The sequence below is a fragment of the Thalassophryne amazonica genome, chromosome 3 (assembly GCF_902500255.1).
Source record: "Thalassophryne amazonica chromosome 3, fThaAma1.1, whole genome shotgun sequence".
In the NCBI taxonomy this organism is placed as follows: domain Eukaryota; kingdom Metazoa; phylum Chordata; class Actinopteri; order Batrachoidiformes; family Batrachoididae; genus Thalassophryne; species Thalassophryne amazonica.
The window spans coordinates 96,617,796-96,632,557 of record NC_047105.1 but is presented as its reverse complement, the minus strand read 5'-3'; the positions used below and the strand labels follow the sequence as shown (position 1 = coordinate 96,632,557).

The 14,762-nt window shown below is 42.5% G+C and overlaps 1 protein-coding gene across 1 annotated transcript; it reads right to left on the bottom strand.

Annotated features, from left to right (window-relative positions):
• Nucleotides 1-599: 599 nt before the first annotated feature.
• LOC117507305 (synaptoporin-like) lies at nucleotides 600-5,930 on the bottom strand. Its single transcript, XM_034167149.1, has 4 exons — nucleotides 5,513-5,930; nucleotides 2,609-2,807; nucleotides 1,031-1,222; nucleotides 600-932 (listed from the first exon to the last, which is right to left on the bottom strand). Exons 1-4 carry the CDS (start codon nucleotides 5,692-5,694, stop codon nucleotides 681-683), a joined length of 825 nt encoding a protein of 274 aa, XP_034023040.1. The 5' UTR covers nucleotides 5,695-5,930; the 3' UTR covers nucleotides 600-680.
• Between the last annotated feature and the right edge of the window lie 8,832 nt (nucleotides 5,931-14,762).

Genomic DNA, 14,762 nt, shown 5'->3' with positions numbered 1-14,762 from the left:
CTTTAAATTACATTATGAACTTGTATTCAAGAGTTTGAATCAGTTGATGTAATCAAATATGAAAATTCACTTCAAATCTCAATTACAAATATCAAGTAACAAAATATCTTTCCCTGTTACAGTAATAAATAAATAAATAAGTCCAGGGTAATGTATGTAAACTTTTAAATCTTCAGAAATAACTCCTCAAAAACATTGTTTCACAGATATTGACACATGACATCATGCACATAGTTACCGTTTTTGGAAAGTTGTATAGTTACTAAAAACATTTTTTCCCGCTTTCCACAACACAGTGCAAACCAGTTTGGAAAATGGAGAGTGTCAAATCTAGTAAACACGAATAAACAGACATTCCACAACATTCCACAAACACCACCTCTGAGAGAGCAGGAGTAAAAGACTAATAGTTTTGTACAATACCCAACAATATCTACAATATCTAAGTTTACTTGTCATTTCACAACTAAAATCCTTTCTTTGACAAAAATTTTTTATGGCCTTTTTTGTCACACACACACACACACACACACACACACACACACACACACACACACACACACACACACACACACACACACACACACACACACACACACACACACACATTTATGACAAATTAAGCAGTTACTTTTACAACCCCTCACTTATATCGCCATTTACGGATGGCGTCCAAAAAACTACATCTGATTGGAGTAAGACGTTGGTCCTCCCACCTGCCTATACTCAGACAGCTGATCGAGGTTCCCCTGTGTGTTGTAGTTTCCTGACTGCTCAAAGCTGCTCTGGTTGTAGGGCTGCTGGGTAAATGTGCCACCTTGTTTCCCAGATGCCCTGCCTGCGTACCTTGAACCACCTCTGTGCCAACCTGTCTCCTTAAAGACAAACCAGATGTTTCCAGCCCATAAAACAAAGTTAAGAAACCCAAAAACCTGCAGGCAGAAACAGACAGAGGTACAAATTCAGATTCTAAATTGTAATTTATTTCTTCCTACTGCTGTGCTGGAGAGGCATGTCTTGGGTGACCTACCACTGAGGTGTTGAGTCCAGACCAGCGCGGCCCAAGCACAGAACCACATTTATTGGTCTGATCTTTGCAGGCAGAGATGAGGAGCTGTACCTCGTCTGGATCAGTGGCTATTTTGACATCAGACAGTGCTTTAGCCCATGCAGAAGAACTGACCAGCCACATGAAGGAGAATATGACTGTCACCACAAAGTCCTGAAGACATGTTAAAGACAAAACATAGAAGTTGATTATAGCAGAATGCATGCTTGTTGAACAGTAATATGTGTGGTTTTAAACAGAAAAATTGATAGTCTTTTATGTACTCCCTGGCAACAACAATGGATACAGTTTGCAAGCATCGGATGCAGAATAAACAAAGGTTGGTTGAGGAAGAATTAGAAGCATGCAGAATTATTTACTGCAGTGCCAAGCTCAGCTCATTTGACTGAAGTTACTGTCTTCAGAACAATTCCAGTGTTTAAAATAAAAATGATGTATTAAGAACAATGAGCATGAGTATTTAGTATTTACTGCCCCCAGCAGATGGAAAAACACTATATAAATGCAGTCCATTTACCATTTATTTTATATACCCTAGTAGGTTAATGTTGTCAGCACACCCTACCAAGTTGTGCCCCTCTCCCCCTTCACCTAAAGTTAGACACGTCCCTGTGATTGGACCCAGTTTTTCCTTCAGGACTTAGTTTAACTCTTGGGGCCCTAGATTTATCAAGGTGGAAACATTCCTCAGATTTTGGTCAATTCTGACATGATACCATCACAAAGTTGCTACACTGTCACACCACCATCAGCCTGGTTTGTTGATACAAAGCAGAATGGATCCATGCTTTCATATTGTTTACGCCAAATTGGGACTACCATCTGAATGTCAAGACTTATCAGACCAGGCAACATTTTAACAACCTTCCATTGTCCGATATTGGTGAGCTCATGTGCAATGAGGCTTCACTTTCCAGTTCTTAGCTGACTGGAGTGGCACCCAGTGTGGTCTTCTGGCACTGTAGAAAATCTGCTTCAAGGTTCAAAGCATTGTGCATTCAGAGCTTCTCTTCAGCAGACCCTGGTTGTAAACGATGAAGCAGTCTGGCCATTCTTCTCCGGCCTCTACCCTTAACAAGGCATTTTCTCAACTGCTCACTGGAAAAACATTTTCTGTACAGTAGACTAAGAGACAGTTGTGTGTGAAAATCCTAGTAGATCATCAGTTGCTGAGAGACTTAAATTGTGATCTGTGGAAATTCTCAGTCATCCAGGTCATGGTATCCAAGTAGGCTGAGTGAGGTCAACTAGACTTGTTTGCTTTAGTTCCTTGAAGATGTTTAGCACTTCATCCAGAAAAGCTTTATCAGTTAAATCAACTTTCTTCCCTATTCAGATGCTTGGTTTGAATGTCAGCAAACCCTCTTGACAATGTCTACATGGAAAGGTCTTTGTTTTAATGAGAACTTGAACAGACATATGAACCATAAAGTGGCCAAATTTCAAACCATATTATTTATCCTTTCTCTGATTTCATGCTTTAAAGTTTAGCATTTGCATAAAAGCATACAGAAACAGGATCAAATCCTCTGCACTTACAATGAGCGGACCTCGGCTGTTTTCATGATACTTCTTTTGAAAGAAGATGTAGACAATAGTGGCCATGAGAGAAAAGAGGAAAGCAAAGACAGCTATAATGACAAAGAACTCTGCAGAAGATGAGTAGTCTCCAGTGAGGAAAAGGCGTTCTCTCCTCATGCCCTCACACAGAGGAGCCTCAAAGGAAACCTGGTGCAACCTGAAACACAGGGAGGTACAGGTGTTAAAACAAACACCACTATGTCTGATATAATTCCAAAATGATGCTTAAAGCACAACACTGATGGGGCTTCTTTTATTCAAGGAGGTGATATGCCACAAATAAATACTTAAGGTCATTAGTAAGGTTTTATTATGAGACTGTTTTTTGTTTCCAGGCTTTCAATGACTTCCTGGACTCAGCCATCAGAAGTGTGTTGTGAATGTGGCATTACCGCTTATCTCGGTAATGACATTCATGTCTCTGGGTCCTCGGCAGATGAGATCAGGAGACACCTCAGAAGAGCTTTTGGAGTCATGTTGCTGCTGGACAGAGGTGTTTGGTGATGTCAAGACTTTTGCAGCAGAATGAAGGTCCAAATCTTTAGGGTTCAGGTGCTGCCTGTCTTGCTATACGGTTGTGAGACTTAGATGCTAACCAGTGACCTAAGGTGATGACTGGATGTTTTTAGTACTAGGTTTCATCGAAGGATCCTTGGATACTGCTGCAATAACTTTGTGTCAAATGAACGGTTGCTGAGGAGTGTCACTTGCATTGTGAAGGAACATCAGCTATGACATTTTGACCATGTCACATATATCTCTGTGCATGATCCAGCATGAGTGTTGAGGACCCCAGCTGTTGGAGTAAGTCAAGAGGACACCCACATTTCACCTGGGTGCTGCAGAAAAATGGTTACTTTCTAGAGGTGGGGATGAACTGGTTGTCCTCCTGAATGGTTGACATCCAGGAACCAAGATAGTTTCATAGTGTGGTAGATGTAGTGGGGCACAGCCCAGACCTGACTTGACCGAACAAAAGACTCCCATATGGAATGGTGTCCACTACAACATTGGTGATCTTCCTTAAATCATCATAATGATTACATCCTTAGGGCCCCTTCACACATAGTATGAATAAGTACAACTCAGGACGAATCACAGCAGAACAGCTCGTATGAGCAAACCACGAAAATATCGAGCCGTTGGGCAGGTGTGAACGATGCCGCTGTGACGGTTTCGTGCATTCGGGAACACAGTGCGATCAGCTGCACGTGAAAATAAAAAAATAAGAAATACATGCCACCCATGGGATTTGAACCTGCACTTTCCAAAAGCTCTGATTGCCAGTCAGAAACTTTACCACTGAGCTACCATCACTGTCCTGTAAAAGGTGCGGGAAAATGCCTGTTATCAAGAAGGACATGGACGTATTTAAAAAAAAAATAAAACCACACACCATATAAAACACTGCATTTTATTGAATCCCTCTTCTCAAACAGACAATACAAGTATGATCCATTTGTTCCTCTGTAGATGACCCATGGTCACAGACGTACAGTCATGAAATGACATGAATGATGAAGCAGGGCGCTCTCATCATGTCCACATCTGCTGGCAGCATGTCCAGCCGCCCCACACACATGTCCTGTCTGACACGCATGTCTTGTGGACAGCGTGCCACAGGACAGACACCGTGTCATGTGGAACAGAGCTCACGTGGGTGACGTGACATTCAGCTCGCTGCAGCGTGTTATGATTTGACTTCCCGTTTCACCTGGGGTAGCCTGTCAATGTGCACGCCGTGCACGCACTTGCTGCAGCCCACTGCAACAGTGATATATGTTTTATGTATGCCCATGACAGCAAGCAGACACATGCACGTCACAGTGGGCAGTTGTTAGTTCATGTCCGTCCAAACACAAATTGTGTTCTCCAGCTGGGATGTCCAGAACCAGAGATTTCCACAGCCACTCCTGTCGGCGGACACAACCACGTCAGTTCAGCGCACACACCAACATGTAAGTGTGTCTGTTTGAAAAGCCACACTTGTGGGGCACTTAGACAAATTTCACATCCAGCTCGATAGTGATCATCTGCTGACTGTTGTCGTGTTAACAGTGCGAATGGTTACACATTTTCGAAGTGCCAAGCGAGCGGTGTTAGATGTTCATGTGTGTCAGCTGGAATTTGGCCCACAGCTGCCGCAAGAGGGTTTGATGGGCTCTCACAGCGCACACTCTGTGTTTCAGCCGCTGGTGTGCGCAAACAGTTGTAGCAACAGGTGTACGAGGTGTTGGAAGCAGCTACGATTTTACACATTCGTAGTATGTGTGAAGAGGACCTTAATTTTGACATAAATCAGATGAAGCTTGACCAAACAGTCACTGTTTTCTATTGAAACAGTCTCTCAAAGTGCTTAACAATGATAGTTCACAACCAGCCATTCACTCACTCTCTAACATCTCAAGAGCAGTTTAAGGATTGTGGACCTTGCCCAAGCTACCTTTCGTGATTTTCTGATCTGCTGGGGATTGAACTAAAGATCCTCTGGTCTTAAGCCCACCATATTATCCTTTAGGCCATCAACTCCCCAAAAGGATAAGTTCCAGATGCCAACAACATTGCATGGATGTTGACATGTTGTTGTGCGCACACTTCTCATGCATGAACATCCATACATTTAAAAATATGGAGGTAAAACTTGGATGTAACACTGGGTTACCATGTTATCTTCCATGTTGTCAGAAATTTGTCTTGCTATGTCAGTCCTGAATCTGTAAATAGCCAACTGCATTTGGAAATATTTAAGTTCCCTTGAAAATAAGGGAGAAAATGCAGAAGTCAGACCAGACAGACTTGACAATAATACAGGCAGAGTGAGAGGGAAAACAATGAATACAGGGTGGGAAAATCTCAAATCACCTGAAAGGATAGGCAAAGTCGATGCTGATACTGAGATTGCTGCTGGCCTTTTCCATGCAGTCCACGCTGACCCTCAGCTGTCCAGTGTAGGCTCCACATGTTGCAAATGCAAAAATGGCAAAGAGCTGCAAAGTGATTGAAAACACAAAACACCATATGAGCATGTTATCATCACATTGCATACTATATGCTTTTGCTGAGAGGACACCTGTGACTGTTGAAGGACATTATGAGACCTTATAGAGAACATCATGACTCTAACGTAGTAGGGATCACTCCTGAATATTAGCTCATTGCCACAGTGACTGAAATAACTACTGATAAAGATTGGAAAAATGCAGATATATTCATACATTTCTGAAGATATACATCTCAAAATATTTATGGAAAAACAGGCATATAAAAGCTGACTCTACAAGTCACTGAAGCTTCTTGCACATTTGCAAGTGTTAGGGCCCCTTCGCACATACTGTGAATTTGGTTGAATTGCGCATGAATTGTGCATGAAGCAGGAATCATATGCAATACGTGTAAATTCGTAGCTGCCTCTAATGCCTCGTACACCTGTTGCTACAACTATTTGCGCACACCAGTGGCTGAAAGACAGAGTGTGGCTGTGAGAGCCCATTCGAGCCCTCTTGTTATGTTTCGGACGCGGTCGGACCACCGACCCAGCGTTTGAAGGACCCAGCATAAAATAAGCAGAGCACGGTTCAAAGGATAACAGAATTTAATAAACATAACAGTGAGTGATGCTAAACAACTAAACAGTCCGTGGTCTGGTGAGGTGAAAACACGGCGCGCTCTCAGCAGCGCAAACGGTCCGGAGCCACAGCAGTTCGGACCCAGGGACCCTGCCAACACCCCCCAGGTGGCCGCGACAAACCGAGTCTGTGAAGAAAGAAAACATGAGGTGAGTCCAACTCCACACAGAGAGACACAACTCAAAGGTGCACGCAATCAGCAAACACTTCCTGGCTTAAATCTATACATCAGCTTCTTACCCTGCAGGCACGGAACAACTCAGTTCAAATCTCCACTGCAGCAGAAGCTGATTAGACAATTAGCATAATGTGACAGCTCACTAACACAAGGTGTGAGGGACACCTAATCCACTGTCATTACTTCATAAAAGTCACCAAAACCAAATTACCTCAGGAAGTGTGCTGAAGAGCGTGAGACCTCACCCAATCCTCCTTCACAGATTGTGGCGTCAAACCTGGAGTGGTCTCTGCGTCCGTGATGGTGAGATTGTTCTCCTGACGTCGATCTCACACGTCTGCTCACAAGGTCGAGTCTCTGGCAATCACACACTGTGCATTCAAGGTTTAAATGCAGCAATCTCTGATTAAGACAAAATACACCACAGCTGTGAGTCCTGATGACCTGCACGTGATAACAAGCCTCAGGTGTTCAGGGTGAGGTCCTGATGCTCAGCCACTCAGTCCTGAATGCATACCACCTGGTGGGAGAAACAGAAAACAAAAACCAAACCAGCCAAACACCCCAGCCCACAACACCTCTCGCATCAGGTGTCGGCCAAATTCCAGGTGACACGCACGCACATCTAACACCACTCATTTGGCACTTTGAAAATTTGTGGCCATTTGTACTATCATCACGAAAACAGTCAGCAGATGATCACTGTCAAGCTGGATGTGAAATTTGTCTAAGTGCCCCACAAGTGTGGCGTGAAAACAACACACGTGGTGCATGTGTCTCACACGTGTGCAGGTGTGTCTCCCCCTGCTCCTCCCCCGCTCCCCCCCAACACATGTGTCATGCGGGGGGGGGCTCACTTGCATAAAATGCTGATACAGTATATACAGCGGGGCCAAAAAGTATTCAGTCAGTCCCTCATTGTGCAAGTTCTCCTACTTAGGAAGATGACAGAGGTGTGTAATTTTCAACATAGGTACACTTCAACTGTGAGAGACAAAATGAGAAAAAAAAATCCAGGAAATCACATTGTAGGATTTTTAAAGAATTTATTTGTAAATTATGGTGGAAAATAAATATTAGGTCAATAACAAAAATTCAACTCAATACTTTGTAACATATCCTTTGTTGGTCATGACAGAGGTCAAATGTCTCCTGTAAGTCTTCACCAGGTTTGCACACACTGTAGCTGGTATTTTGGCCCATTCCTCCACGCAGATCTCCTCTAAACCAGTGATGTTTTGGGGCTGTCACTGGGCAACATGGACTTTCAACTCCCTCCACAAATTTTCTATGGGGTTGAGTTCTGGAGATTGGTTAGGACAGGACCTAACCAGGACCTTGAAATCCTTTTTATGGAGCCACTCCTTTGTTGCCTGAACGGTGTGTTTGGGATCACTGTCATGCTGGAAGACCCAGCCACGTTGCATCTTCAATGCGCTCACTGATGGAAGAAGGTTTTGGCTTAAAATCTCACGATACATGGCTACTTTCATTCTTCCCTTAACACGGATCAGTCGTCCTGTCCCCTTTGCAGAAAAACAGCCCCAAAGCATGATGTTTCCACCCCCATTCTTCACAGTAGGTATGGTGTTTTTGGAATGCAACTCAGCATTCTTCTTCCTCCAAACACGACGAGTTGAGTTTTTACCAAAATCTTCTATTTTGGTTTCATCTGACATGATATTCTCCCAATCCTCTTCTGGATCATCCATATGCTCTCTGGCAAACTTCAGATGGGCCTGGACATGTACTGGCTTAAGCAGGGGGACACATTGGGGCTGGACAGCCAGGTGTGAGCGCACAAAGCACGGGGAGATGCCTGACCACATAACAGAGACCCGATCTAGGCACTGAACGGACAGGGAGGTGTATCTGCTCACAGTGGCTGCTGTTAGATCTCTGCTCCTGAACGTCCCAGGTGGAAAACACCTACCGTGTTTTGAAGGACATAAACTCTATGAGGCACGTCTCTGGCTGGAGTGGAGTCAGGAAGGGCATCTGGCATAAAACTTGTGCCAGAATCAACATGCAGGTCCACCTTGGATCTGCTGTGGTAACCATGAGTGAAAACAAGGGAGCAGCCGAAGGGGCTTACTTTTACAAGTAAACAAGTGGATATTAACAGGTTAAACAAAAATATCATCAAAAATTTCAAGAAGCACATAGAACAGAGGTCTCAAACGGTTCCAGAAAGGGCTGAGAGGGTGCAGGCTTTCTGTGCAACCACCCACTGCAGCAGGTGATTTCACTGATTAACATCACTTTGAGCAGGTGGAATCAGTTAATCAGTGAAATCACCTGCTGGAGTAGGTGGCTGCACACAAAGCCTGCACCTTCTTGGCCCTTTCTGGAACCGGTTTGAGACCTCTGACAAAGAACCTTTATTATTAAACATATATAACAGTGTCTGACTGCTTCATGACATTGTTCCATACAAAGGTTAAAGATTGGCCAGCAGATGTCGCCATATCTAATTGTATCAAAAGGTTCAAAACTGAACCATTACTTCATATTGGTTCAGTGGTTCAAAACACCTTGTTTTCTCCGTCACTAATTTTCATGAATAAAATTCATCAGTAACCACTAATTTTTTACCACATATGCCCAGATAGATTCATTATTATGAATATTTTGATGTTGTGTTGTGAAATGGGATGTTAATTAACGTGCGACAATTTTTAAACACTTACTGAAGAATGAAGCAGAGAGTAACTCACCGGCTAGATCTTCTCACATAGCGTCTAATCCAGTGTGCTTCTCTGTGTGCCTTTAAAACAGACTGATTTATAGTGCACGCAAAACACTTTGGCATAAATTTAAAAATGCATAAATACGCAAAAAATGTGCAAACTAATTCTCACATTTCTATAGCTGTCAATCTAAAAAGGATTCAGCCTTTTGACTGATCATCCAATCATTGTGCAGAACTCCAGCGTCCAGGCCTGCCCACAACTCCAATCACACCTAGAGATGCTCAGCGTCCGGGGGTGGGACAAAATCGTGGCTTTATTCAATGACTGTCGCATTTCGTAGCAATGAAAAAAACCTTTCTAGGTAGTTCCATTGAAGTGAACGGACGCTCGGCTTCTACAGGAAAATGCATTGACCACAGACCGTATGAGAAAAAAGATTCATGAGATGTTAACAAAATACAGTCAATCAATTTGTGATAAGTAGCTGATTCTGAACAAACTCACCTTCAAGATGAACGTGTTCTACCGCATTTGTAGTCAATGAAATGATAACAAACTGGACATATTTGACCATTTAATTTATTGACATTTTAGGGGAAGCTGAGCTTCTCTTGCAGTCTTACAGAAACCCCCTCTGCTGTGGCTCTGTGTGTTTTATCACTATGTTTCAGTCCTGTGGTCACCTGTTAATCATGTTGTGTTTCCCCTGTTTGCACTCAGTACACTTGTGAGCTTCATTTTAGTTTTCCGCTGTGTTTTCTTGGTTTGGTATTTGGTTATTTTGTGGTTCTCTTTTTAGTTCAATTATTGCTATCATTATGTTTTGGTTCTACACATCCCTGGCTTTCTACTGAGTTTTTAGTCAGCTTGTATGTATAAGTTCAGCACCATGTCCCTCCCATAATTCCCACACCTGCTGCTCATTTGTTCATTTGTGTATTTAAGCCTGCACTATTTCTATGTGTAGTTGCTGATTTCTTCTCTTTGGTTCTGCCCGTGATCTTTGTGAGTATTCTGATTATTTTTGTCTCCTTCTGTTCTTGTACCATGGGTTTTTGGATTATCTTTATAACCTCCTGTGTGTAGCTGTGCCCTGTTTATTAGTTTAGTTTATGACCTTGGTAACTCCATTTGTGCTGCTACTATTTTTGGATTACATCTTGTGTTTGATTCTGATTTGTTAATGCCTGTGTATTCACTTTATTTGATGGACTTAGTTCTCTTGTTTTTGGACATTAAATCACCATTGTTAGCAACGTACCTCACGTTTGGTTGCTGCCTGCATTTCAGGGTTCATTTCAACACTGCAATACATAATACTATAAGGCAGGGGTGGCCAGTTTTGGTCCTCAAGAGCTACCTTCCTGACACTCTTAGTTGTCTCCCTGCTCCAACACACCTGAATCCAATGAAAGACTCGTTAGCAGACTTTTAATGAGCCTTTCATTGGATTCAGGTGTGTTGGAGCAGGGAGACAACTAATAGTGTCAGGAAGGTAGCTCTCGAGGACCGAACTTGGCCACCCCTCCTATAGGGGAATTAGACTGCTTTCTGTGCCAGGTAAGGTGCTTGCAAGGTTTATTCTTAATCATATCCATTTCCAGTGATTTGCTGATCATCATCATCTGTATCAGAGCTATATTCTTTCAGTTCAGCAACAAAAATCAGCAGTGCTTCTTTGCAGCCCCTGTTGATTTTCAAAAAGTGTTTGATTTAGTTGACTGGGTTGCTCTCTCGGACATCCTGAGAATTTATGGGATCTCAAAGTGGCTGAACATCATAGCCAGCCTGTAAATATTGTGGGTGCTGTGCAAAACAGGGCAGAAAATGTTAGAAAGAATAGCAAAGATGTTCACTGAAATGCGAGTATAAAATGTTTTATATTGATCAATCAATATCAAGAAATAAAGGTCAGTTCAGTGTTACAATGACAAAATTAATTAATCAAATCAATCAAAATTCTCTGGATTCATTAGTACAAGAACAATGAAGAAAACTTGTAAGACTGTGGGAAAATATTGGAAGTTTAATCAGTCTTCTAGTAATCATCAACAAACACGAACATACGACATGATCAAAAACACACAAGCAACCATCCAGTCTCCACCACGCACTCTCTGCCCTGACTGTGCTCACTCTCCATTTTTCAACACAATTTTCCATATAAAGCTCCTATAGACTCAAAGGTCGTCAGAACCATGATCACCATAATCAGACATGACATCTGGTTAGCGCAAACCTCCTCTCGCTCACATTACAGGCAGCTGGACAAGCAGCTTGCCAGCAGCACAAGAGGAGCTTCTCTCATCTTAAGTCTCCTTAAACACTAGAGGGTGCTATTTAATATACTATCCACCAACATTTATCATGGAAATACAGTCTGCTCTTTGTAGGCCTGATCCAGTCAGATCTCAGTAGCTATGTCGAGCGGGTACTGCTTAGTACTTGGATGGGGACCTCTTTGGAAGACCAGAGGACTGTGTCCAGATAAAACTGGAGTCACACCAGGAAGGGCATAAAACTTGTGCCACATCCCGAAGTAGATCTGTGTTGGATGAATTGTGGTAAATATGAACACACAAGAGCAGCCAAAAGGCAAACAACTAGTACAACATGAGAGGATCAGTGTCTGAAGGGGTAGAGTCAATCCTGGAACACTGACCAATAAATGGCAAATATCAGAGATGTTGTGGAACCGAACGACATATATCTTTGTGCTCCAGTGGGATCAATGTACTACCAGGTCAGCGAAAGGGAAATTTCCACTAGCCAACGTAGTAGGAACATACATTCATCAGCCACTTTATTAGGTACACTTGCTCAATGTTTTTTATTTATTTCATTTATATAAAGCCAAATCACAACAAAGTTGCCCCACTTCACACAAGTAAGGTCTAACCTTACCAACCCCCAGAGCAAGCACACAGGCAACAGTGGTAAGGAAAAACGCTCTCTGATGATTTGAGGAAGAAACCTCAAGCAGACCAGACTCAAAGGGGTGATCCTCTGCTTGGGCCCTCAATTGTTTAACACAAATAGCTAATCAACCACTCATATGGCAGCAACTCAATGCATTTAGGCATCTAGTCGTGTTGAAGACAACTTGCTGAAGTTCAAACCAAGCATCAGAATGGGGAAAAAAAGGGATTTAAGTGACTTTAAACATGGCATGGTTGTTAGTGCCAGACAGGCTGTTCTGAGTATTCAGATTCTGCTCATCTACTGGGATTTTCACACACAACCATTGCTAGGATTTCCAGAGAATGGTCCAAAAAAGTGTCAGCATGGTGGCTTAGTGCTGGGCAAAAAAGAAGAACAGGAGGAGAACGTGTTCACAGACAGTGACAGAAGAGCAAAATTAGAAGGGTGGAAGTGAGAGTCAGGACTTTGAATGTTGGCAGTATTACTGGTAAAGGGAGAGGGCTGGCTGATATGATGGAGAGGAGAAAGGTAGACATATTGTGTGTGCAAGAGACCAAGTGGAAGTAAGAGCAGGAGCACAGGCGGTGGATTCAAGTTGCATCATGGTGTGGATAGGAAGAGAAACAGTGTTGGGGTCATTTTAAAGGAAGAGTATCTTAAGAGTGTGTTGAGATTGAGTGTCTGACAGGGCTCTGCTCTGTCAGACACTTACTCTGCTCATTACCATCATAACATTATCTCCACCCATGTGGAACATGTAAATATTAGGTTAAATGATTTTTTTAACTAAACATCATATCCTTAGCGAGCAGCATACGGTTTTAGAAAGAATCGCACTACTTCACTGGCTGTGATGGATTTCGTTGACAAAATTACCAACGCGATTGAAAATAAGCAATATACTGTATGTTTTTTTTTATTTACAGAAAGCATTTGATACTATAGATCATACCTTACTATTGGACAAATTACAGAAGTATGGTATCAGGGGATTGGCACATAACTGGATAGCGAGCTACTTAGACAGTAGGTATCCGTGTGTCCACTTTGGTGGGACAAATTCTGAGTTTTTGAAGATTACTTGTGGGGTGCCCCAGGGTTCAGTCCTTGGGCCACTGTTGTTCCTTTTGTATATTAATGATATATGTTTGGTTCTAAGTATGTAAGTTGTATTTTATTTGCGGATGATACGACTGTGTTTTGTAGTGGGGATCATTTAGGACAGCTCCTGGACAAGATGGAGAACGAATTAGATAAATTTAAAAAATGGTTTGATTTAAATAAATTATCGCTCCATTTTGGTAAAACTAAGTGTATCATATTTGGGAATAAGTCCAGGAATTTAACAAAAAAACTATTACTACATGATACTGAAATTGTAACAGATACAAAATTTCTTGGTATTCATATTGATGATATATTAAGCTGGAAAACTGTTGGGAAGGTGTCGTAACACGGACCCGCAACAGGGGGGCGCAAATGAACAGACAATGGATAAGACAAAGAGTAACAATTTAATGTTGTGAAACGCACAACTGGATACAGACAAAATATATAATGCCAATTAAACACAAGGTGACGTGCAGGCAGGCTCGAAGATAGGAGACCTCTGGCGATTGAAGAGCCGGGACCCACACAGCTTCCACCACCAACGGCCTAAAGAACCCGGAGCCGCCAAGTCCTGAGTCCCCAGGTGGTCACCGTCTTCTGTTGCAGACCCTGGTACTGCTGCAGAAGATGAAAACAGTTAATGGTGAGTGTGTATCCACACACCCAGTAATCCTTCACCCACAGGTCTTCAGGGAGGGAAAACCTCCACCTCCGATACAGAATCACCCGTGCAGCTCCTGACAGTTGCTCCTTGGATGGAGTGAGAGGCGAAGACGTCGCAGACTCTCACTGCACGCCAATCCAATTATTACAGACTTCAGGAATACGGCTGCACACAGAACAATAATTAGTCTCAGAAAGTATGAATTGCAGAGAATTACCTTAACGGTAGCTGATTTCTCGGCGAGGAGGTGGAGTAATAATCCGGCTTTTGTAGGGAAGGTGGTGATTGGTGACAGCTGGTGTAAATGAGTGACAGCTGTCACTCTCTGTTGTCTCGGCGCCCTCTCATGCTTGAAGCCCGCACTCCAAGCAGGGCGCCGACTGGTGGTGGTGGGCCAGCAGTACCTCCTCTTCAGCGGCCCACACAACAGAAAACACATTAACTATGTTAAAATTAAAATGTCAAAAGCCATTGCAATTCTGCACAAAGCCCAGGACTTCCTCACCCAACATGCATTGACCACCTTTATATCATGCATTACTTGTTCCATATATGACATATTGTGTCGAGGTTTGGGGAAATACATACAGAACTAATACTAAACCAGTTTTTCTGTTGCAAAAGAAAGCTATAAGAATTATCAGTAATAAACCATATCGAGAGCCACAAATTTGTTATTTGCTTGTCTGCAAATTTTTAAATTCTGGGACTTGGTTGATTATAGTACAATACAGATTATGTATAAGTTAAGAATAAGCTTTTGCCGCTACATTGTCCAAATCTGTTTAAAATGAGAGAATCCAGCTACAGTTTGAGAGGACATTATTATTTGAGAAATTGAGATCCGTACTACTATTAAAAGTCATTGTGTTTCCATCAGGGGTGTTAATATTTGGAATAATTGTCCTGATAATATTAA